The following is a 22,475-nucleotide window of genomic DNA, read 5'->3' as shown; positions in this document are numbered from 1 at the left end:
AAAAAAAATTTTTTTAACCACAACAGACAACACAATAGCTGTCCTGTGTGAATGAGTCAAAATTACACCTATTTTCTATCAGATCGGCCAAAAATACATTTTTGGTGTACCACAGAATGTTAGTAATTAGTTTATGTGTGCCATGAGATGAAAAAGGTTGAAAATCACTGATGTGGAGCTTGGGCAGTGTCTCCTACCTTCTCTGTACCCCCATCTCCTGGCCTGTGAAAGGGGAATAGACATAGTACCCACTTCATGAGAGTGATGCATTTAAATGAGTTAATATGAGCATCTGCGAGAGCACTGCCTGCACCTAGGCTAAGCACTCAACAAATGTAACCATGTTGCTATTACGTCTCATGCTGTGTTCAAATATGTAATTTCTCCTCGACTCCCTGGGTGACAAAGATGTAAAAACATCCCTCCTAAGCGATCATAGGAAAAGATTTCTGAAACTTTTTTCAGCAATGCACTAAGAAATCTACAGCTGTGTGGGTGCACGGGTCTACACATCTTCTCCAGATAGCAAGGTATAATGGCAGATGGCTGTTGATTTTCCTCCCGGTAAAAAAGTTAGGCACTTCTTCAAATAAATTATTTCAACTTCTTTCCACAGGTGTGACGGCCACGCGGGACCTCCTGTGTCTGTGAGGGGAACTGCTGTGGTAAGTAACTGGAAACGAAAGGAATTCAGAATTAATGTAATCCCTGGATGGCTATCTATTTCAATAGGATTCTTTTTGGCTCAGCGTTAAAATTACTTAGGAAACTTAGATGTCTCCTAGAGAGCTCACAGTGTTCCATGCGTGGTTGGTTTCCCGTTGGCTCTGGCTCTGCCAAGAAGGAACGAGGCCACTGGGTGTCCACTCGCACCACCAGTGGCATCTCCGATATTTTACCACGTGTCCCTCCTGTTCAGGGCTAAAGCGGTGGGCGGAGGAAGAGACAAGAGGCGTCACCGCCACTTTTGCAAACCCATGTGGACCTGGGCTGGACCTTTTTGGGTACGATCATCATTCGTATTCAGAGAGGAAGCCACTGATCGGTGGGATGCTTTTGGCCGGAACAAGCTCACAGGAGGGTACTGTCCCCACATGACTCTCCATCAAGGGCTTAGATGGGAATCTATCTGTGTGCTCCGTGCTTACAAGATTGAAAAGCGGTACGTCTTCTATTTCTTGTTTGTTCGTGGTCCTCGCTTTGGTTCTACACATGCCTGTGACTGTCTGAGCCACTCGTGTGGTTTGGAGCTGAAAGAAAGAGAATTTTGGAAGAGATCTTAGAGTGCAGGAGGAGGTAGAGGTATTCTTCAATTCATTGTGGTCTTAGTAGTCATACCTCTCTCTCTTGTTTTTATTTGTTTTTGCAAAAAGCATGGGGGAGAATTCTGGTGAGGAAAGCATATAAACAGAGGTCCTTTGAAAGTGAGCCCCTTTTTCCTTCTGAGTAATGCTGCATCGTTCCTTCTTTCTGGATGACACTGAACCCTGTCACTCTCCTTTATATGCAAGACACCAGCACCAGCTGCCATTCTCAAAGATCATTTCAGTTAATCCCCAGAGGAACTGTGCCAAGTCCCCATTTGAAAGATGAAAAAACGGAGGTTTAGAGAGTGTAAAGATCAGCCTTAGGGTCATTGGTAGAGTCAGGGTTAGGAATGCTGGGTCTCTGTAACTCCCAGGCAGAAGTTAATGATGCCTACAGCGGCGTCAGCCCCCAAGCCCTGTGTGCACATGAGCCCTGGGTGCTCACTCCCTGCAGACTCTCCGTTAACAGAGGAGCAGTGGACTGAGGGGGCACGCACAGAGCTCTGCTCCCTTAGAGGCAGAGCCTGCTCCAGGATGCTTCTGTGTCCGCACTCTTCCTTGGAGAGAAGCGCTCAACCTCACTGGCCTCGGAACCAGATGAGGACTGTAAAAAGAAATGCAAATGCCTAGAAGTTACAAAACAGTAGAGCCAATTTGGAATTCTCGGGATTTGAAAACCCAATGTGGGGATTAATAGATTTCTTTCTTTGGCACTGTCGATTGCTGCTTGCATTTAACCATTTCACTGTGTATAGCGTGTCGATATAAAAGGTCAGAACTGGGAAAATACATGCAACTCGCACCCCTGATTGTTGATCCCAGTTAATAACTTTTATAAGAAGTAGGAGGGAGAAAATAATAAAACTACTGTCTAAAACCGGGTGGGGACCATCCAACCTCTGGGGTGTATAAGGCACACAAAAGCATTTGGTCTGGCCCTGCCAAGCCATTAGGGGTGAGTTAATTAAATGTTTGACCAAATATGGCAGGCTCCTTTTTAAGTTGATAATTTTGTATGGCCCCAGAATGACGTTATAAATATCCAAATGGCCCTTAGCAGAAAAAAGGTTCCTCACCCCGGTCTTAAACAAAGGTTTTGTATGATATGTAGGTTTCCATTACTTATTCATGGAAGCTCTATCCCCTTAAGCCTGCAGGAAGCTGGAAGTTGGCTGTTGATGCCAGAGGGATTCTTGCTAAGGTTTAAGGTAATGAACTTCCCATCACTTGGTTGGCAACCTGGCAGGAATGGTGCAAAGAGGATTCTGGTATTTTATAGGAGACTGTACTACATTATTAGACAACCTTCCACTCAAAAGAGAAGAAAGCTGCTATTTAAACATTTTGCTTCGGTTTAAAAGAAACAAAGGGTTTGAGCTAGCCGGTTTGGCTCAGTGGATAGAGCGTCGGCCTGCGGACTGAGGGGTCCCGGGTTCAGTTCTGGTCGGGGGCATGTGCCTTGGTTCCGGTCGCGTCCCCAGTGGGGGGTGTGTAGGAGGCGGCTGGTTGATGTTTCTCTCTCATTGATGTTTCTAGCTCTCTGTTCCTCTCCCTTCCTCTCTGTAAAAAATCAATAAAATATATTTTTTTTTAAAAAAAGAAAAAGAAACAAAGGGTTTGAGAAAACAGAGAGAAATTTAGAGACGTGCAGCTCAGAGTTGCTCGCACCCTCAGTGCTATTGCCATTTGGGGCTGGATAATTCTCTGTTGGGGCTGTCCTGTGTATTGTAGGATGTTTATAGTATGCCTGGCATCTACCTACTCGATGTCCATGGTTCTCCACTCAGTTGTGACAATCAAAAATGTCTCCAGCCCTGGCTGATGTGGCTCAGTTGGTTGGGCATCGTCTTGTGCACCAAAATGTTGCCAGCTCAATTTCCGGTCAGGACACATGCTCGGTTTTTGGGCTCCATTCCCTCGAGCAGGAGGTAGCCGATTGATGTTTCTCTCTCTCTCCCTCTCCCTTCCTCTCTTTCTAAATCATCAACAAAACTATTTTTTTAAAAAAAAAAATATCTCCAGAAATCGCCAAATGTTCCTTAAAGAGCAATTGCTGTCAGTTGAGCTCCATCTCCTTACAGGTGAGAAATCCAAGGTCAAAGTAGTCAATGAGAATAGAAACGAAACATATGTCCTTGGCCACTTGATCACTCCTCAAATCTGAACCAATTTTGGCGGGGCCTATTGTCAGGTAGTATGTCAGCTGTGGGATCCTGGCACAACCTGAGCACTCAGAGATTGAAAGAGGAAATGAATGAGTGGTGGTTTTCAGACACAAAGTGCGTTGGTGAATTTGACCTTTGCCAGAAAGCAGACACAGAACAAATTCAGGAACATCTTGGAAAATTACTTTGTTGACTTTACTAAGGCATTTGATAACATCGGCGGGCTTAGACTTCTGCTCCAACAGCTGTTCTGCAGGTTTGTCTGCTCCAGGAAGTTCTCAAATAGTTTAAGGTTACTCTGTGACAGGTTTGTTTGTCTCGTCATGTCAGAATTGCAAACTATATCAGTAGAGTGCATTGGGGTTGCTTTTAAAAGGCCTCACGTTGCTCACATGTGATTCACCATGTTTGAGAATGTCACTGAGATCCTAAAAGCCAGCATTTTGAGACTCTGGCCTATAACCCTGTGGGACATTTTTCTAGCTCATTGTCAGTGCTCCAGGAAATCTTCTGAAACTACTGAAACTACAGAAGAGTAGTAATGACTAACAATACGACTTACTAAGCACAGGATACCATTCCAAGCTGCTCTACAACTTTTAATTCATTTCGTATGGTGAGGTGGGGGTTTTGCTGCTGCTGTTATTATAATTTTTTCCGCATTTTACCAAAAAAAGAAGCTAAGGTACAGAAAGGTGTGATAACTTGCCCAAAGTTATACAGCTATTAAGGGGCAGAGCCGGGACTTGGATCTCTATGGAACTCATGTGTTTAACCATTACACTTTCTCACCTCGGACATGCTTTTCTGAATCCTAATGTTATAAATATTCAGCATCTCCACTTCGTAATAATGTGTACTAGAGATTTTATAAATGTAATTTTCTACCTTGGCATATTGTAAATCAGCCCATAATGGTGTGCATGGAGAGCATGAAATGTTTAAAGCAAAGTTCCTGTCTTCAGAGAATTTACCATCTAATTGAAGATATGTACATGAGTAAAAGCAACAGAGTAGAAAGAACAGGGTTAGGGATCAGATCCAGTGAGTGTGAGTAGCCGTGCTACCATTTATTATTCATATCACTTACCCAAGACTCAGTTTGTTCATCTGCAAAATGGGAATGATAATCCTTACCTCATTCACAAATTTGTTCTAAGGATTAACTGAGATAGGTTATTTTGAAAGTGTATTGAAAAATGAATGTAGGAGTAATTTAAGAGTTGATGAGAATGTAAACGACTTTGCTGTGACATAATAGCTATCATACCAGAGGCGCATACAAATATACTGTGGTCATTCATTCTTCCTGGGAGAAGTGGAGAAGGGCTCACAGAGACCATGATATGTGAACTAGACTCTGAAGGGTGAGCTAATATTTTCCAGGAGGAGAAGAAGAGAAAGAGCAAAGACCAGGAGCAGAGACGTGGAGGCCGAGGAAGATGTGTGCAGCATTTTAGAGAACTGTGTGGTGCACTCAGAGCACGGGGCCCTTGAAGAGAGTTGGGGAGGGAAAGGCTTAAATCAAAAGCTGGAAAATTATTTGGGCAAAATTTTGCTGCGTAGAGGTGTTTCAACCTCATCTTCTAGGCCAGGAATGGAAAATACACTTTATTTTTTATGGCAGCCTCATGGCATGGAACATTATTTTGGGGGGGGATTCTGAGGCCAAAATTGAGCCCTGACAGGAACCGTGTGCTTTGGGCCCGGAGGATGTTACCTCTGCTCTGGGTATCGAGAAATTCCAGGTGTTGTCCAGCGGCTCTAAGACCTGTGCTTGGCCTCGGAAGATGCCTATCGCTAGGGTACAGGAGACTGATAAGCTAATAAAAAAGTAGTGAGAGGTGATTCAGCCTGGGCTCCGTAATCCGACAGCCTGGAAATGAATCCTTCCCGCTACCCCTGCGACCTGAAGCAAGTGACCTGACTTCTTGCAAACACACTTTTCTCAAAGTGGGAAAAATAATAGCACCAACTGCACAGAGTTGTTAAAATAATGAAATAAAATAATCCATATGAAGCCCTAAGCACATTGCCTAGAATAATTAGTATATAGTTGCTGTTGCAGCTAATAATAATATCTCACATACAGCTTAAGCAAATGGGGTCCCTAGGGCACTGGTGGAGTTCAGTCTTCTCTGTCTGATACCTACCACTGACTAGCAGTTAATTTTTTTAAAAAAATATATATATTTTATTGATTTTTTTACAGAGAGGAAGGGAGAGGGATAGTTAGAAACATCGATCAGCTGCCTCTTGCACACCCCCTACTGGGGATGTGCCCGCAACCAAGGTACATGCCCTTGCCCGGAATTGAACCTGGGACCCTTGAGTCCGCAGGCTGACGCTCTATCCACAGAGCCAAACCAGTCAGGGCTAGCAGTTAATTTTTTACATTTCATCACTGGAAAAAAATTCTTGCAAAATTAAAGTTGAGTGTAAGTAAATTCTCCATATTTTATCTTATTCATATAGTTTAGATCTCGCTGTGTTAGAAGCATTCTTAACATGTTGGGTGAGCAGGGTTGGTCTTGAAGTAGAGGATCTGGCAGACATACAGCCAAAGGAGGTTATTTGCAAGGTCTCTAGGTGGTAGTAATCTTTCCCAGCTTAAAGGGGTTCATCTTTTTACCTGAGCCCTTGGTTCCTATATTTTCATTTTAATATATATTTTCATTATAAAGGGTTGTGATCCAGGAGGCCACAAGAGTGTACTCTGGTCTACATAGAGGAAATCTGACATTTGTGTGGGTGTTAAAATGGCGGAGATGCCCAGCTGGCATGGCTCAGTGGTTAAGCATCAACCTATGAACCAGGAGGTCATGGTTCAATTCCTTGTCAGGGCACATGCCCGGGTTGCAGGCTTGATCCCCAGTGTGGGGCATGCAGGAGGCAACCAATCAATGATTCTCTCTCATCATTGATGTTTCTATCTCTCCCTCTCCTTTCTCCTCTGAAATCAATAAAAATATATATTTTTTAAATGTATGAGAGACAATGTATTCTCTTAATCAGATGTTCCTAGTCTGTACCAACTACCAGACTGCAGATTTGGGAAGAATGGACTGATATGATGCATGACGATTGTTATTAGCACAAATGAAGACTTGGAGAGAAGTAGGAAGGGCACAAAAGAGAACAATGTCTTAATGCATTTTACAAAGAAAAGAATTTAGCTGTAACTGATCTCATTTCTCAAATGATTAGCTTCTGGTTTTATTACCTACAGTCGGTATCTCACTAGTTATGTTTTGCTTCTAACATTTACTTCTGAATTTTGTATTAGTGTGTTAAATTATATGCAATAACCAACATATTATGATTGGATTGTTTCTTATTAATAAATCTTCCTTGTATGTATTCAGTTATGGCTTTCCCATAGAAATGAATGCCACAAGTCAATGAAATTTGGGCAGGGCTTCTATAACAACTGACCTAGATCTTGAGAAAGAAAACAGGCGGGAGTGAAAATACTAGATTGTGAGGAATGTAGGGATTAAGGGAACCTGAGCTTTAGAACTGGACAGACCTGTGCTGGAGAAGGAGAGAAGTTGGAGTTTTGGAAAGATTCCAGATTTGTGCTGAGGCTTTCAGAGTGAGATGAAATGTAATCGTGAACATCAAATGGGAAGGGAAAACTTGGGAAAGGAAAGGAGTCAAGAGGCAAGGACTGGGTCGCAGAGGGGACTGAAAACAAAGACGCCGGAATGGTTCAGGGATGGGTGCAGGATTAGCTGAGGTGGAGTCAGGAGTGACAGAGCCAGTTTGGCAGAGGAAATGCAAATGGAGTTGTGGCGCAAGAAAGTGAAGGTGTGGGAGTGGATAATTCCCCCAAGGTTATGAGGACAAATTAAGCTTGAAAGTAGGGCAGTGATGGGTTTGATGAAATCAAAATAAACATTTGCTAGTAAAGAAAGCAACGTTAGCTCTACATCATTCTCCTAAATCCCGTAAAGCTAGCAATGATTTTTGAAAAATTTTACAAGGTCATACTTTTCAGCACCTGGGTTTCCAAACTATGAATCAGCATCTGTGTCTTTCTGGTAGAGTGTACCATTCTATGTGAACTCTTTGGATAAAAGTACTCCCCCCCCCCTGCCCCCCACTACCACATCCATCAAGTTCTTTAAAAAAAAAAAATAGTTTATTGATTTTTAGAGAGAGAGGAAGGGAGAGAGAGAGAGAGAGAGAGAGAGAGAGAGAGAGATCCATACATTGATGTGAGAGCTACTGAGCTACACAGGCCTGGGCAAGTTCACAAATTTTTTTTTTAAATTTAATTTTTTCCGTCACCTTTTGTCCCCTCTATGCCCTCTGCCACCGCCACCCACCTCCCACCCCAGAAATCACCACACTGTTGTCCATGTCTATGAGTTCCCTTTTTTTCTTTTTTGCTCCATCCCTCTTCCCTTCCCCCAACTGATCCACCACCACCACCACCAGAGCTGTCTGCCAGCTCTCTCTGAGTCTGTCTCTATTTTGCTTGGTAGTTTAGTTTGTTCATTAGACTCCACATATGAGTGAAATCATATATATGGTACTTGTCTTTCTCTGACTGGCTTATTTCACTTAGCATAATGCTCTCCAGGTCCATCTGTGCTGTCCCAAACGGTAGCATTTTCTTCCTTTTTACAGCAGAGTAGTATTCCATTGTGTAAATGTATCACAGCTGTTTCATCCACTCATCTGCAAATCTTGGCTTTTGTAAATAACACTGAAATGAACACAGGGATACATATATCTTTTCAAATTAGTGGTTTGGGTTCCTTCAAATAAATTCCCAGAAGTGTAATCACTGAGTCATAAGGCAGCTCCATTTTTATTTTATTTTTATTATTTTTTGTTAATCCTCACCTGAGGATATTTTCCCATTGGGTTTGAAAGAGAGTGGAAGGGAGAGAGGGAGGGAGGGAGGAGGGAGGAGGGAGAGAGAGAAACCAATGTGAGAGAGACATATCAATTGGTTGCCTCCCACACATGCCCAGACCTGGGCCAGGGATCAGACCTGCAACCCAGGTACATGCCCTTGACCAGGTATCAAACCTGTGACCCTTCGGTGCAGGGACCGACATTTTAACCACTGAGTCACACTGGCCATGGCTCCATTTTTAACTTTTTGAGGTAACTCCATACTGCTTTCCACAGTGGCTGCACCAATCCGCATTCCCACCAACAGTGCAAGGATGTGGAGAAAAGGGAAGTTCACAAATCTTAAGGTCCACTTCCAGCTTCAGCTAACCACCTCTTGATAGAATAGGTACAGTGATAAGAAATCTAAAATTCTAGCCATTGGGGCCATGGAGACAATACTCCCAACTTAAAAGAGTTCAATTTCTTTCCTGTTTTTGAAGGATTTCCCTAAGGTTTGTGTAGTGCTGTTTAAGTTTGTAGGAGTCTTTGGCAGAGAAAGACTCAATATCTTGCCTGAAGACTCATAGAAAAAGAATTGACATAGGTAAGGAGAAGTTTGTGATCACTTGAAAATGACAGAAACAACAAAACACTATTAAGTTGAGGAACAAATGTTAGAAAAATTGATGGCAGTCCTTAGAGCAGTACTTTTAAGCAATGAAAATTTCTGTGGGGATATGTGAGTATTCTGTCTACAGAAGTTCCAGAAATAATATTGCATTTTCTATTTTAAAATTAGCAGGCAAAACGATACAATTCACCTCTGGAAAACCACCCAGTGGACAGTGCATTTGCGCCCAGGCCAGCAGGCATGAGGGAGGGAAGCAGTGTGCCGCCGTGGGGTACTTCTGTGCTAGACAACGAGTTCTTCCGAGGTAAGTCTATGCATTAAATCCTCTTTGCAACGCCCTAAACTAAAGCAAATAATTACAGTTTGTATGAAAATCCTCAAAACATATCAAACTCTATTTTTTAAATCCTCTTGTTTACCTTACTTAAAGAGGATGCTGTTATATGTTATTAACACAAATATTAAAGAATCTTAAGTTTAAATATAATCTAAGCAAATATTCTCAGACCAAGGCTGATAAATCTATGGAATGGTCATAATGTTTAATATTTAACCTCAGTTGAAAAGGAAATACACCTTTAGGAAATGTATCTATAAAGTTTACTGTTCTTAGTAAGCTTTTATTATTACTGATTAGGACCTACCTAAATGCACTGTGATGAAATCTAATTGTTGTTAAACAGTTAACCTTGTACGATAGATAGCCATAAAGAAAGAGATTCCAAAAGTACAACCCATGCCTGGGTGCTATTATTATGTGAATATAGCTCGCCTTTACATAGGTTATTCTGTATCAAAAGAGGTCTGGCCATTGGAAAAGTAACTCTGAAGTCACCCCCGGCTTCACTTGCAGAACTAAATTCAATTTGCAAAGGGCAGTGACATCACCTAGGCCCTGTAGTTGGGACAGGTGAGGGGGTCCGTGAGAGGCACCCAGCTGACTGGCAACCTGGGGACCCCTTCTAGTAAGATGGTTCCCGGCAGACAACTTGCTTCCGAGGAAAGAGACCCAGAGGAAAATCTGTTTCAGAAAAGGGTTTTGCTGGTAGAGGAGAGCAATAGTATAGGAAATGGAAAAAAATGACTTCGCCTCTCTGGAAATAAAGAGGAGAAGCAGAACAGGATATTTGAAAAAAGAAAAACAAAAAACCTCAAGAGTAGTGAGTAAAACAGCATTGCCAGTTTGGGGTTCTATGGGGATATAAGGAGTGGTACCCTCTGAGGAGGATTCCAGGTGATTTTACCTCTTTCGTTATTCTTTCCTGTATGTTCTGTTATAGCCACATATTGCTTTTATAGTCAGCGAAAGACTTTATTTCAGGAAAGAAAAACTACGAACAGCTTTAAAGGGAGAATAGCATTCAAGGAGATTTTGTTATAATTATTTCAAAGGCAGATTATGTTACTCATCACATAGTTTTGGGTTTTGTCTTGTTGTTGTTGTTTTTGGAGTATTTCCCTTTTTGCCCCACCTATAGTTTGGCATTGCTTGATTATTTTATTTGTGGATATGTGGGATAAATGATTTCAGAGATGAGATAATTTTTTTTTTTTTCATTAAAGCACTGACAGGATGATTCCCTGAGGAATTCCTTAGTTACAGATCGTTAAGGCTCAAGATCAGTTCTTCTACTGGCTGTGCAAACTTAATAGCACCAACTTACAAATAATATAGGGTAGGGGTAATCCAGAACAGAGGCCCAAAACCCCTTCAGCACCTGCCCTAATTGACATGTCACAAGTACATCACACTTACATTCACTCAGATACTGATATGCCTCGCTTTCCCTATCATTGTTAAAATCAAATACTTTGATAACAAATAATTTTAAATAACCGAGGAGAGTGCACCATTTTATGTAACTCAGAATGGAAGATTTCTGTAAAAACGCCTTAGCAATTTAAATAATCCCCTAACTTGTTTCTCATAAAGACTTTACCTTCTTTAATGAACATTTCTTCAATAAAGATTTCATCGACTTATAGTCATTGTAACATGAATATGGTAAAATTATATCTACTACAATGTGGGCTTTAGGGAATCTTAAAACTTTAGAAGATTATGGTCCTATTTAAACTCTAACAGGTTTTTATTGAGAAAAAGATGTCAAATATGATTAAATAAACACAATTCAAAGAGATACCAACTGCAAATACCCTGTGACTGGTCAGAGCACAGAGATGTGGACCTAGGAAGCCCGAGCACTGGTCTGGGGTTGGCCTAGGTCCCTGGCATGAGAAGGAGGTCAGTAGGTCCTAACTTGGACACCATTCTCTGACCTTGCTACTGAGAGAACGGTAAACATTGTTTGACAGTGGCCATTCACAACCTTGTAACATTGTGAGCTCATAGTGAAATCATCTCTATAATCCATTAAAAGAAATAGTGAAAAGTGAACTTTTACGGCACTGAGGTGGCCTTGCGTAGCGGTTGCGTGTATGGCCCCCGGAGACAGACTGCCTGTATCCATGTACTTACTAGCGGTGTGACCTTAGCAACTTACCTCATCTCTTTGTGCCTCAGTTTCCTCATTTTTAAAACAAGACTAGTAATAACACCAAATCTTATAAGGTTAGGTGCGGATTTAATGAGTTAATAAATTTAAGTGCTTAGAATTGTGCATGACACATAGGAAGTGCTATCTTAAAGGAGTGCTAATGGGCCTTATAAATAAGTGAAACTACAAAAATCGATGTTTCTCTCTCACTCTCTCTCTCCCTTCCTCTCTTTCTAAAATCAATCAATAAATTTTTTTCAATAAGTGAGTACTAATAGGTCTTAATTTTTCCAGGAAAAACAATCTACCATTAGCAAATCATTTAACAATATTGTATAGAACTTTAAATTTTATAAATTGCTCAGATCCATCCAAGTATGTTTATAAATTAGGTGTTAAACTTTTGGTGGTAATACTGTTTTCTTAATGTAGAACTGAGAAATCACATGTTGTTTACAGGCTCTCATTTCTATTACAATCCTCTGAGGTAAACATGGCTGTAAATACTTTAGCCACTTAGTGACACAAAAGAAGTATTAAAAGAAGCCACGATTAAAACCTGTCATTTGGGAAAATGTAGCTTTATGTCCATTAAGGCATTATGGGAAATTAACTTTGAAAAACTATGAAAAAGAAACTTTCATTACAGCTTTGTAAAAGTCAGACTATTGTAAAATTATAATCAAAACTAATGTCATCACATCTATGATAATATGATAAATATAAAATTATTATGTTTCTTCAAGAGGGGCCCCAACAACTCAAGTTATTAGGCTAAAATGCTATACCAAAATGTCACTCATATTCTCCTTTCAGTTTTAGATGACTTGGATAGCACTCTGGCTCAGGAGCAGTCTTCAAGCTCAGTGAATTCAAGAACGCCTCTCGACTATGGACCAAGAACACAGTTCAGTCATTTTTACTCCAGTGGGAACCGACATGGTAATACCACCGGAAGGCACAAAACCCGCTCTAATGAAACTTCTAATATGTCTTTCTATGACATCCTCAGACCAGGAGCTCCTAGAGAAGGATTTAGAACCTTTTCTCCTAGAACAAGGACCATTTATGATATGTACAGAACAAGGGAGCCCCGAGTTTTAAAAGAAGATTATGCGCAAAAGAGTGCTTTCGGCAGCACTTCTCTGTGTTTTGACAGCAGGCAACGGTTAGCCTCCCCAGCCGCAGGGCGTTTCACAACAAGAAGCATACATTTTCCAGCCACTACTCAGAACAAGAGTGGATTTATGACACCAAGCCACCAGCAGAGCCCAAAGAGAACCCCTTTATCATCCATCATATGGAACAGATCAGATTCTTCTGGAGAGAGGCCGAACCGGGAAGAGTTCCTGAGGGCACCATCACCAATGGAAATTGACCCTGCTGACCAGTATATGTATCCCAGGTGTTTTCAGGAGACTAGGAGATATGAATTTTATCATTCACAGACTATTTACCAAAATGTAAGTTTAAATTCCCCCATGGATAGCACAGTGAGTCCGGACCCGTTTGAGAACTCAGAGAACATGCCATTCTACCGTCAAGACAACCCATTTGCGAGGTCTTTTTTTAGCAATACCTTTGGACGGAGCAGGCAACAGAGATTTAGACAAAGTCCTTTTGGGGGCCAACAGGAAGAACATGCTCCCTGGTCTGGCTTTCATCAAAGTAGGAAACCTTTCACTTCTGACAGAGACTTTGAAATGACTTCCCCTGAGGCAAACTGTGCATCAGCTGGTCACAGCCATAATGTTCCTTCCCAACACTGGGCATCATTTTCACCTAGCTACAGAACAAATATTTCCAGAGACCATGAAGAGCCATATCCCTGGCAGTTTGATCCTCAGACGTCTACACTAGAGAGCATGGAGGTGTCACAAGGTAATGGAAACCAGATGACTCATTTTGGCACGCCAAATATGTGCTCCACGGTGGGTTCAAACTATCACATCAAATCTAGGGGGTTAGGATGTCAACAGGACAGTTCTCCTGTAGAAGTACATGGAAACAAAGAACCTTACTCATTTGGAACTGCTCCGACTCTGGCATCCTCATTCAGAAGTTCCTTTCCCCAGATTTCTGATGACAAAGGGAATTGTCAGGGTCCCAACTTTCAGAATCCCACGGTCACTTGGCAGAAAAGTAAGCCTGCCTCTCTTCTAGTAAGAAGCTACACAGAAGTCACTGTGACCAACAGCGATTCAGTTGATTCCCCATCTCTTACTCAAGGCCAACCCAACATCTTGGCCTCAGAAGTGAATGATGAGCAAGACTTAAATGGATCTATTTTGGAAAAAGACAGACAACTAAACAAGATGGACCAGACAAACACAACAAGTGAAAAGCCCCAACCTGTTTCAGAGACAGTAATCTCTAATCCTTTAGCTGATTTTCAAAGTTCCCTCTCCCGAGACTCAGCCAAAACCAACGGACTTGTTTTTAATGCATCTACCACAAAAAGTTCAAAAAAGTCACCCCAAGTCATTTCTGGGAAAGATGTCTCCAAAATTCATATATCACAGAGAGGTAAGGCCAATGAACCAAAGAAAGATCAGAGTTACACTGAAAACAGAAAACTTGGCCCAGCAACTTCCTTTCCTTTCATTCAGGAGAGCAGAATACCATCATTGATTCCCAGCCCAAGTGAAGGTGACCTCCAGGAATTAACAGTAAGCAATGAAGCTATTTCAAGTACTATTGAAAGTAGCCACTGGAGCTCTGAATCTACTGGTAATCAAAATACACAGTCACCAGAAATGTCTGCTGTTTTAGATACCAAGGAAGAACAATGTACCAAAACTCATTCCACCAATGGTAGCAAGTCAACTGCGGGCCACAATATCCCATGTGATTCTTTAGGTCTGCCATCAGGTACAGCACCAGATTCTTCGCCATCAAGTAATGGTTTCCTTGGTGCTCTGATAGGTCCTTCTACTACAGTGTTCTCTGGGAAAAGTCTTTCAGGCAAAGATCCATCTTTGAGGGAAAAAGAAAATGAAGACAATAATAGCAAGCATCAAAATAATCCATTTACCTCGAGCCCTTCAGAAAATGAAAGCAGAGATGCTAGTTTTGTGCCTATCCATCACAAAGTGGTTGATGTCAGACGCCATTCACATTCTCCTGTCAGGGCTGGAAGGGGAAAAGGAAAAGTAAGACGGCGTATATCCTATCTTGAAAAGTTGAGCAAAACAGAAAGTAAATCAGCACCCACAAGTGGCAGCAGTAGCCTCGTGGAGGTGAATCCAAGTGATTCCACGGCTCCTGAGCTTCACACAATTTCCTGTAGCTTACCAAGAACAGCAGCCAGTTTCCCCATGAACAGCAGGAAGTCAGAAAGTAAGATAATGGCTCCTTCATTTAGGAATAAGCCACTTCCATGCCAATCTGAAACTGATGTAGAGGATCCAATAGGGAGAGACACATCAAACAAGTTCAGCCCCAGTTCTTCTGAGTCAGAAATCAGCTGTGCCAAAGTAGTTTCAGACTCTGCCTCAGCTGGGCCTAAAGCCACAGAGAGGATGACAAACACTGGACCTGCTTTCATTAGAAAAGGACCCCTTCCATTCCTCATCAAGAGGGCTGTGTCATGTCCTTTAGGGGTACCATATGCCTCCCTTGGAAAAGATGAGAGAGAAAAATGCTTGATCACAGACATGGATGCTTCTGCTATAACACTACGACCTTGGGAGAAAACCATGAACCCTCTGGAAAGTGACTCATCTGTTAGGGATTGTTCTTTAACGAGAAGACACCACGGAAAGGAACACTGTCAAGAATGCACTGAGAAGGATGGTAAAATTGTTGCCTCCAAGACAGGTACATTTTCCCTTTCAAATGAAGACCCTTTACCCCTTTCTTCGGCTATGTCAGGGGGAAAAAGTGGGAAAACATTACATAAAGTTAAGACTACGAGTATGTTTTCTGTTTCGGGTGATGAAGAGAATGTAAAGTGTCTTGAGATCGTGTCAATATATTACACTCTACCAAGGAAACACAGCAAAAAATTCTGTAGCCTCCTCCAAAAGTATACTGAAAATATTGACGCACTTACAGAATCAACTAAAGTGGCATCTGAAACATTCCCTGATACTTTAGAAAAAGAGAAACTGAATCATTCTACACACGAGCAGTCAGGAACAACTTCATCTGAAGACCTAACGTCTCAGGAAAACAGCAGTTGCCTTTCTCACAACACTGAGAATGAGACTGTTTCACAATTACCAAGTATTGGGCCCTCAGAACCCACCCTACAGGAAATGGCTTCTATTGAGGCAGATGTTTCTCTTCATAAAGGAGAATCTAAAACTAGAGAAACGTCCCCAGGTAACTTAGCTAAAACACCTCTAGGTGATTCACAAAGCAAGAAAAAGATGGGGGGAAAGTTGCAAAGTGAAACCCTGCATACTTCATCAATGCTTCAGGGGGAAAAAGTCACAGAAGAGAAATCTGAAAATTGTCAGCACTCCGTTAAATCTGCTGACAGTGGTCCTTCTAATCCTCCAGCCCATTCAGAAGGGAACACTGAAAATCTGAAAACCAGAAGAAGTTCTGGGGAGTGTGCAGGTGGTGGTGTAGCCATCACAACTACTGGAAGCGCAAAGTGTCTTCAGAAAGTCAGCACGGGCATCGCTAAAGATGGCCGCTCCAATGGATTGCAGCCTAGGAAAGTCAGAGGAGCAGATTTCCAAAAAAAGACGGATAAAGCACTTGCTGACTCAGAAAGCCAAGTCTTTGCTCTTACTCCAGCTTTGCATAAACTACATCTCGATGAGACTTGTTCAGGTGAACGAGATTTGGATAGTTTGCAGTCGGAACCCAAAGAACTACCTCAAAGAAGTCAGGAGGTAACTCTGACAAAGAATGGGAAGGCTAAAGATGAAACACAGGGATTGGCAGGGGATCAACTCTCACTTCCTGCAGGAAGCAATAAAAACAAAACCGGTTTGGATGACCTAGAAAAGGGGAAAAGCAGATCTTCCGTTAAACACAGATTGGCGACCATGTCCAAAGCAAGCAGAAAATTTCCAGCTAAAGATGTAAGCCCCAGAAGACATATAGCTACTATCTTCCCCCATGGTGAGAACAGCTCTGGCTTCGGTGGTTTATCTCTTGGCACACCAGACTGCAACCCACTGTCCCCTGAGCCTACTCCAAAGTTCACAGAATCTACAGATGAAAACAAGTTGAATCATGATGGAATGGGTGTGAAGAAATCTGAGGACCCTTTCCAGATTACTATGATATCCAACAGAGAAGCTTCCACACACTTAAGCAATCAGAAGTCTAGCAGCATTTCACAACCACGTCAGGATGAGTTTAGAAATATCTCAGAATCACCACCAAAGCATGAGAATTCTAAAGATGTAACAGTAGTTCAGAGTTTGGAAAGAGAGTCGGGAGCCCTGGCCCAACCCACCTTCACCAGCCTCAGCGAAGCCGATTTCTCCAGCCATTTGAGGAGGCTGACCCCTCGTCTACCATTGGAGCCTGCGGAGAAATCTACAGTGAGCATCCCACTGGCCATGTGTCAGCAACAACAAAGGAGCACTGCATCTCAGGAGTGGGAACCTGAGCCACACCCCTATCGTTCAAAGAGTTTAAAAAATATCCATGTGCACGGCAATCTGCTACGCCAAAGTCATCCTCCGAAAGCCAGGGAGCGCCATTTTTCTGAAAGCACTTCTATTGACAATGCCCTGAGCCGCCTGACCCTTGGGAACGAATTCCCTAACAACAGTGAGTCCAGTCGAAGATTCAAGTCCTTTTCTGAACTTTCCTCCTGTGATGAAAATGAAAGCTGGGCTTTGCAGAGTGGCAGGGCAGAAACGGGTCCCAAGTCAGCAACATCTATATCCAGACCTATTGACTATGGGATATTTGGGAAAGAACAGCAGTTGGCTTTCTTGGAGAATGTAAAGAGGTCACTCACACAAGGAAGGCTATGGAAACCAACTTTTCTGAAGAACCCTGGCTTCCTGAAAGATGATACAGTTCACCCTCCTAACCCAATGGAGTCATCGAGCTCAGATTCTCCTAGCAATCTGACGCCAGAAGGTGGCTTACCTCCAAATGTACCACTTAATATCTATGAAGAGGATCCACTGGACTCAGACTGTGACACAGACACAACCACAGACGATGAGTACTACCTGGATGAAAATGACAAAGAGTCAGAACTGTAAGGCTTTTTTCAATAAAATGCATAACCTTTTCTCCAAAAGCTTATAGTGGAAATTAAGTATAATTGTGTGTGTCTATGGGAAGAACAAATATATAAAAAAGGAAAATCTATTTGGGCAGTACCTGCTCTGAAGCAACCCAAATTCTTTTTCTTTTTTCCCCTCTACTTTCGGAATTCCACAGCAACCAATTCTCATTTTGAGGGATTCTCTGCTATTTTCTTCCTCTATATATATATCCTTAGCCTTCCTCCCCTACACCCAGTTCAGTCTCTAGTTCACGGTTCAGTATTGGCTTTCTGCTCTATTTTCCCCCTGACTTTTTTTTTATATACCTTCCATTGTGATTTACAACCCTAATATCCCAAACACATACAAAACTTACTAGTTACCTAGTCCAACTGCAAAACTCTATTGCCCTCCTCTGGCCCACACCCCATATCATGGCATTAAATAGAAGGTAGGGATGATGACAGTGGTGTAAATAGTATCATCCTGTTTAACTCATCAACATTTAGGAGGTTTAGGGTTTAGGCTTTATTTTCTTTGACAAAGAAAAAAGGAATTTTTATAAGGACGTCCTATTGTATCCACGGTGGAGCCAGGGAGGCACATGTCTTGAGTGCTTATTGAGATGATAGATAAGGAGCTGAATTCCTAGGAAGCCAAACAACACTTGTAGGAATTCCTTTGAAATTGTAAGAATTGGCTGAATTCTTAAGAGCTAAATTTTAATTAAGTCAAGGACCTGAGGGGAGGGGACAGAAGGCTTGGCCACAGAATTTCTGCTTAGGAAAGAAACATAACTGAGTGGTGGAGACAAGTAGACATCCCTTCTTTAGACTGAAATTCCTATTGCAGCTCTCTAAGCAACTGGTTTTTCCCATTTCCATACTACATTTTTCCATTTCTTCATTGCAGGATTGAATACTTTTTTCCATGTGGGACATTTTAGTCGTAAGTTTCCAGTGGTAACCTTCGCCAAGTCCCTAACCTGTGGGATCATTTACCAAACCTTTAGAAATAACAAGGCAGATCTTCTAAGGGCTTGTCACTATCATTCTTTCAGTAATTTATCCGACTAAATAACTTCCCATACGCTCTGATAACCTGACTTTCCTAACACTTTAGTTGCCATGCAGAACTTCAGGGGGATTTCTCTCCTCCTAATCAGAATAAAGATAATTTGCTAAATCTACAGAAAGCATGCCATCTTAGTACTGTGAAGGTCAACATGAGTGGGCTTATACTTGTTTTCTTTATACTTACTTCCACACTAGTCTGTTTTATCCATATAAATTAAGGATAATGATAGGTGTTGGTGACCTGTATGGAGATCTGGAACTGATAAAATTCAAGACAGTGCTATATTATCATTATCTTCTTAATCATTGCCTGGCTTAGAAGCAAAATGCTAGGGCAAGTTTATGTTGTTCCCATGCAACTCAAAACTAATGAAGATGTGGTAACTGACTTGAAAGCTAATCCTTAAATCTGTAAATTGTTTTAAACTTCAGGCTCTGACCAATCTTGATCTTAAAGAGACTGATAATAGAATTTAAAATCAACTATTCTATATTTTTTAATTTGAATTTGTATGGTAAAAAATAAATAACATTTAATATTTTGTGTTATGAATGTTTGTAAATGCTACCTTTCCCTTTTTCTATTTATCTGCTTATTTAAGTAAAGTTTTCATAAACCATGACCTATATTTTCTATGTAATTTAAAGATATTCAATTAATATTTTAATATTGATTCTTGACTTTTTTAATGATCAGCTTTTGAGTTCTATTTCAGTAAATATCTGAGTCTACATGTATGCTACAAAAGAGGAGATGAAGTTAGCTTATTTTTCACTGCGTTTAGGCTATATTAACATTGAAACAACATTGTTAACATAAGTAAGTTAAGGTGAGGAATCTTTGCACTGGAATCTACTATATCTGGTTTCAAAGGTAACTGATGGTCAGCACTCACTTGCACGATTTGTAATGTTTGCTGTTGGTTTGGCTTAAGAATCAAGAAAACAGAAAATGTATTAAAATAGCACCTTCTATAGTTTTATACTTTTATAAAACACTTCGTTAAAGAAGTACAGAAAATTTCTATGTATTTTAACATAAAAACTACTGCTTTTAATATTCATTTTTGGTATAGCTGTAGTAATTTATAATAGTAATTTTTATACTTATAAATGGAATAATCCAGGAGGGAATCAATACTAATAAGTATCTGGTAAATTATTAACTTGTTTAGATAATGGACTTCTAAAGCCATAAATTTTTAAATGTAAAGTCCATTTAAAATAGGGCCTAATGAGGTTATTTTAATTTTTAGAGACTTTTCACTAAAGAGTTTATTCCCTTACATTGTAAATACATTGATGTTAATAAAACTTCAACTGCTCCTAACAAGCTTTTGGCTGATAATAAGCTAATAAAAGTGACTGTAGGAGGTAAGTTTGTGCCTGTATTGGAGGTGATGAAAGAAAGTCCACTTAGGTGATGGTGAAGATGGGAATCAAATTGGAAAAACTGTAAAAAGGATGCCAGCAGATTAAACAGACCTTACTGGTAAGAGTTTATTGTTAATGTTAGTAGTACTGCTCCAGAATATCCCAGTTAGATGTACAGTGTAAATGTGTAAATATTTTATTCTCAAAGCAAGTTTGTGATGTATTACCACTTAGGGGCTCTTTGTAACAGGAACTCCTGTGTCCTGAAACAAATAAGCCTTAAGCACTTTTGTTAAAATGTTGTCAAATAATCCTTTTATATACTTGTTCTCAAACCTGTTCTCCAGATGTGAAACAAGACAAAGCACACCCTTAAAACAATACCTGTGTTGAAATAAATGATTTCAATAAATGCACTGTTTGACTTAGTTTTCATTCCCATCCTCAAATGATGATTTTTTAAATGTGAAAATTTCAGGAAAACTACAAAGGGAAGAGGCACAGTACTAGAGTATTCAAACACATCTTTTTGGTGATTATTGAATATCAACCATATGAGTGGTTTTAAAAAAACAGGGGCCTCTCTCTTCTCTTTGTACCCCAAAACAGACAACCAACAAATGAGATCATTGAACCCAGTTGCCTAACAGAAGAGGAGTCAATAAAGTCTAGCATTTCTCTGAGAGCTCCCACATTTATAGAGGAAGAGGGAGCTGCATGGAGCTGGGTCTTCCTGCCCGGTAGCAATGATGAAAAATAAATAGGTCTTTGAAATGGTAATATAAGACATGCAATGTTAATTCCTGCTCAACTGTAGGGAGCAGCTCTAAAGTTAAGCCTGGGATCAACCTGTGGCAGAGCCACAAACAAGTCCTAGCTTAGAGGGCAGAGCCCTCTTAGCATAATTAAGTTTGACCTTATGGCCACCCCCTGGGGCCTTCCTAGGTAGCTAATGGGCTGCGGGAGATGCAGCAAGTGCTGCCAAGACAAGTGAAACTTACAAGAACATTGTAACTATGTTGACCACTACCTTGTTTTTCTCTGACTATAAAATAAAGCCTCAGCTTGCTGGCTGGATCCTTCTCTGTGGCCTCGTCCAGGCACAGGAGATCCACCGAGCCCCAACTATATTCTCTTTGTCTGTCTTTTCTTTAATCCTTCACCACCCCTCCTCAGGCTCACCAAACCCTTGGCTGTGCTGGCACGGCACACTCAACATTGGTAGTTCTGAGGAAATAGACACTAAGCTAAAACCATGACACAGAATTGAGTTGATTTGGAGCTGTTGTCTCGTTATGACCAGGAAGATGCAGAATCAGGAAGTTGAGTGAGCCAGCATACTGAATCACCATATTCATTTTCCCCAGAAAGCAATAGAAATAAAAGCAATAGTATGTATAGACTTACACAGAAGAGCGTTTATTGCTACAATGTTCGATTATAGCAAAAACTGGAAATAAAGTGAATACCTAATAAAAAATGATTGAATATATTTATGGGACATACACATATGTAATATTACCATTAAAAAGCATAAAATAAAACCACATACATTAACTTGGAAGAATCTGCATGAGTACTGTTGAGTGAGAAAAGCAAAATCTCATTTTTGTAATTATTAACAACACACCTGCATGTGCATGTGTACATACAGAGGGATACATACAAGGCTGCTTTGCAGCAGGGAGTTGGAGTAGGTAGAGGTGGAAGGTGGGGAGCTGTTGGGAGGTATGTTCAAGAACATCAGGAAAGAGAGGAAGGGTAGCAAGACACCCTCAAAAATGTAAATACACTATATATATATATATATATATATATATATATATATATACATATATACACACACACACACACACACACAGATAATAGGGAGGGTGAAAGCCTGGGATGGGGAAGCAGAGGCAGCTGGTAGAGGTCAATGGGGGAAAAGAGGGACATATATAATACTTTCAACAGTAAGGATTTTAAAAAGAAATATACTGTATGTATATAATTATATTATGCACTTCAAAATATCAGTGGGTGTTACACATGAGCACAGCAAGGACAATGGGCCGGGTATAGAAACTCACCAGGGCAGAACACTCTGGATGCCTAGTGAGGGCAAAACTAGGAAAACAAGAACCTCACCCCGGGGTAAGCTGTCCTCCCCTAGCATATCACTGGTCATGTGGTTTAGAATCCTGACCTTTTCCTCCCTAAAGATAACATCTAGGCCTCAGTTGCATTTCAGCTCCAGGCCCAAAAGCAGCAAAACCAGGCAAGTGACACCCTGGCTGCCTTAGGACCAGCTGCACTGACTAATGACCCCCTGCCCTGGCAGTGACCAATCAATGGAGACCACGACCCTGAAAGAGCACACCTGGAAAACTGATGAATAGT

At 41.1% G+C, this 22,475-nt stretch overlaps 1 protein-coding gene across 5 annotated transcripts in view; it reads left to right on the top strand.

The window, feature by feature from the left end:
- The window catches only part of EXPH5 (exophilin 5), a 74,672-nt gene extending 54,163 nt beyond the window's left edge, over positions 1-20,509 (top strand). For all 5 annotated transcript variants that reach the window (XM_059707999.1, XM_059708000.1, XM_059708001.1 and 2 more), the window contains 3 exons: positions 617-665; positions 9,123-9,258; positions 12,269-20,509. In XM_059707999.1, coding sequence (XP_059563982.1) covers positions 617-665; positions 9,123-9,258; positions 12,269-17,637 — 5,554 coding nt within the window. In that variant the 3' untranslated portion in view covers positions 17,638-20,509. The remainder of the gene's footprint in view (positions 1-616; positions 666-9,122; positions 9,259-12,268) is intronic.
- The last annotated feature ends 1,966 nt before the right edge of the window (positions 20,510-22,475 follow it).

This window comes from Myotis daubentonii, chromosome 9, assembly GCF_963259705.1.
Source record: "Myotis daubentonii chromosome 9, mMyoDau2.1, whole genome shotgun sequence".
Classification (NCBI taxonomy): Eukaryota; Metazoa; Chordata; class Mammalia; order Chiroptera; family Vespertilionidae; genus Myotis; species Myotis daubentonii.
This window is presented reverse-complemented; position numbering and strand designations above follow the sequence as displayed.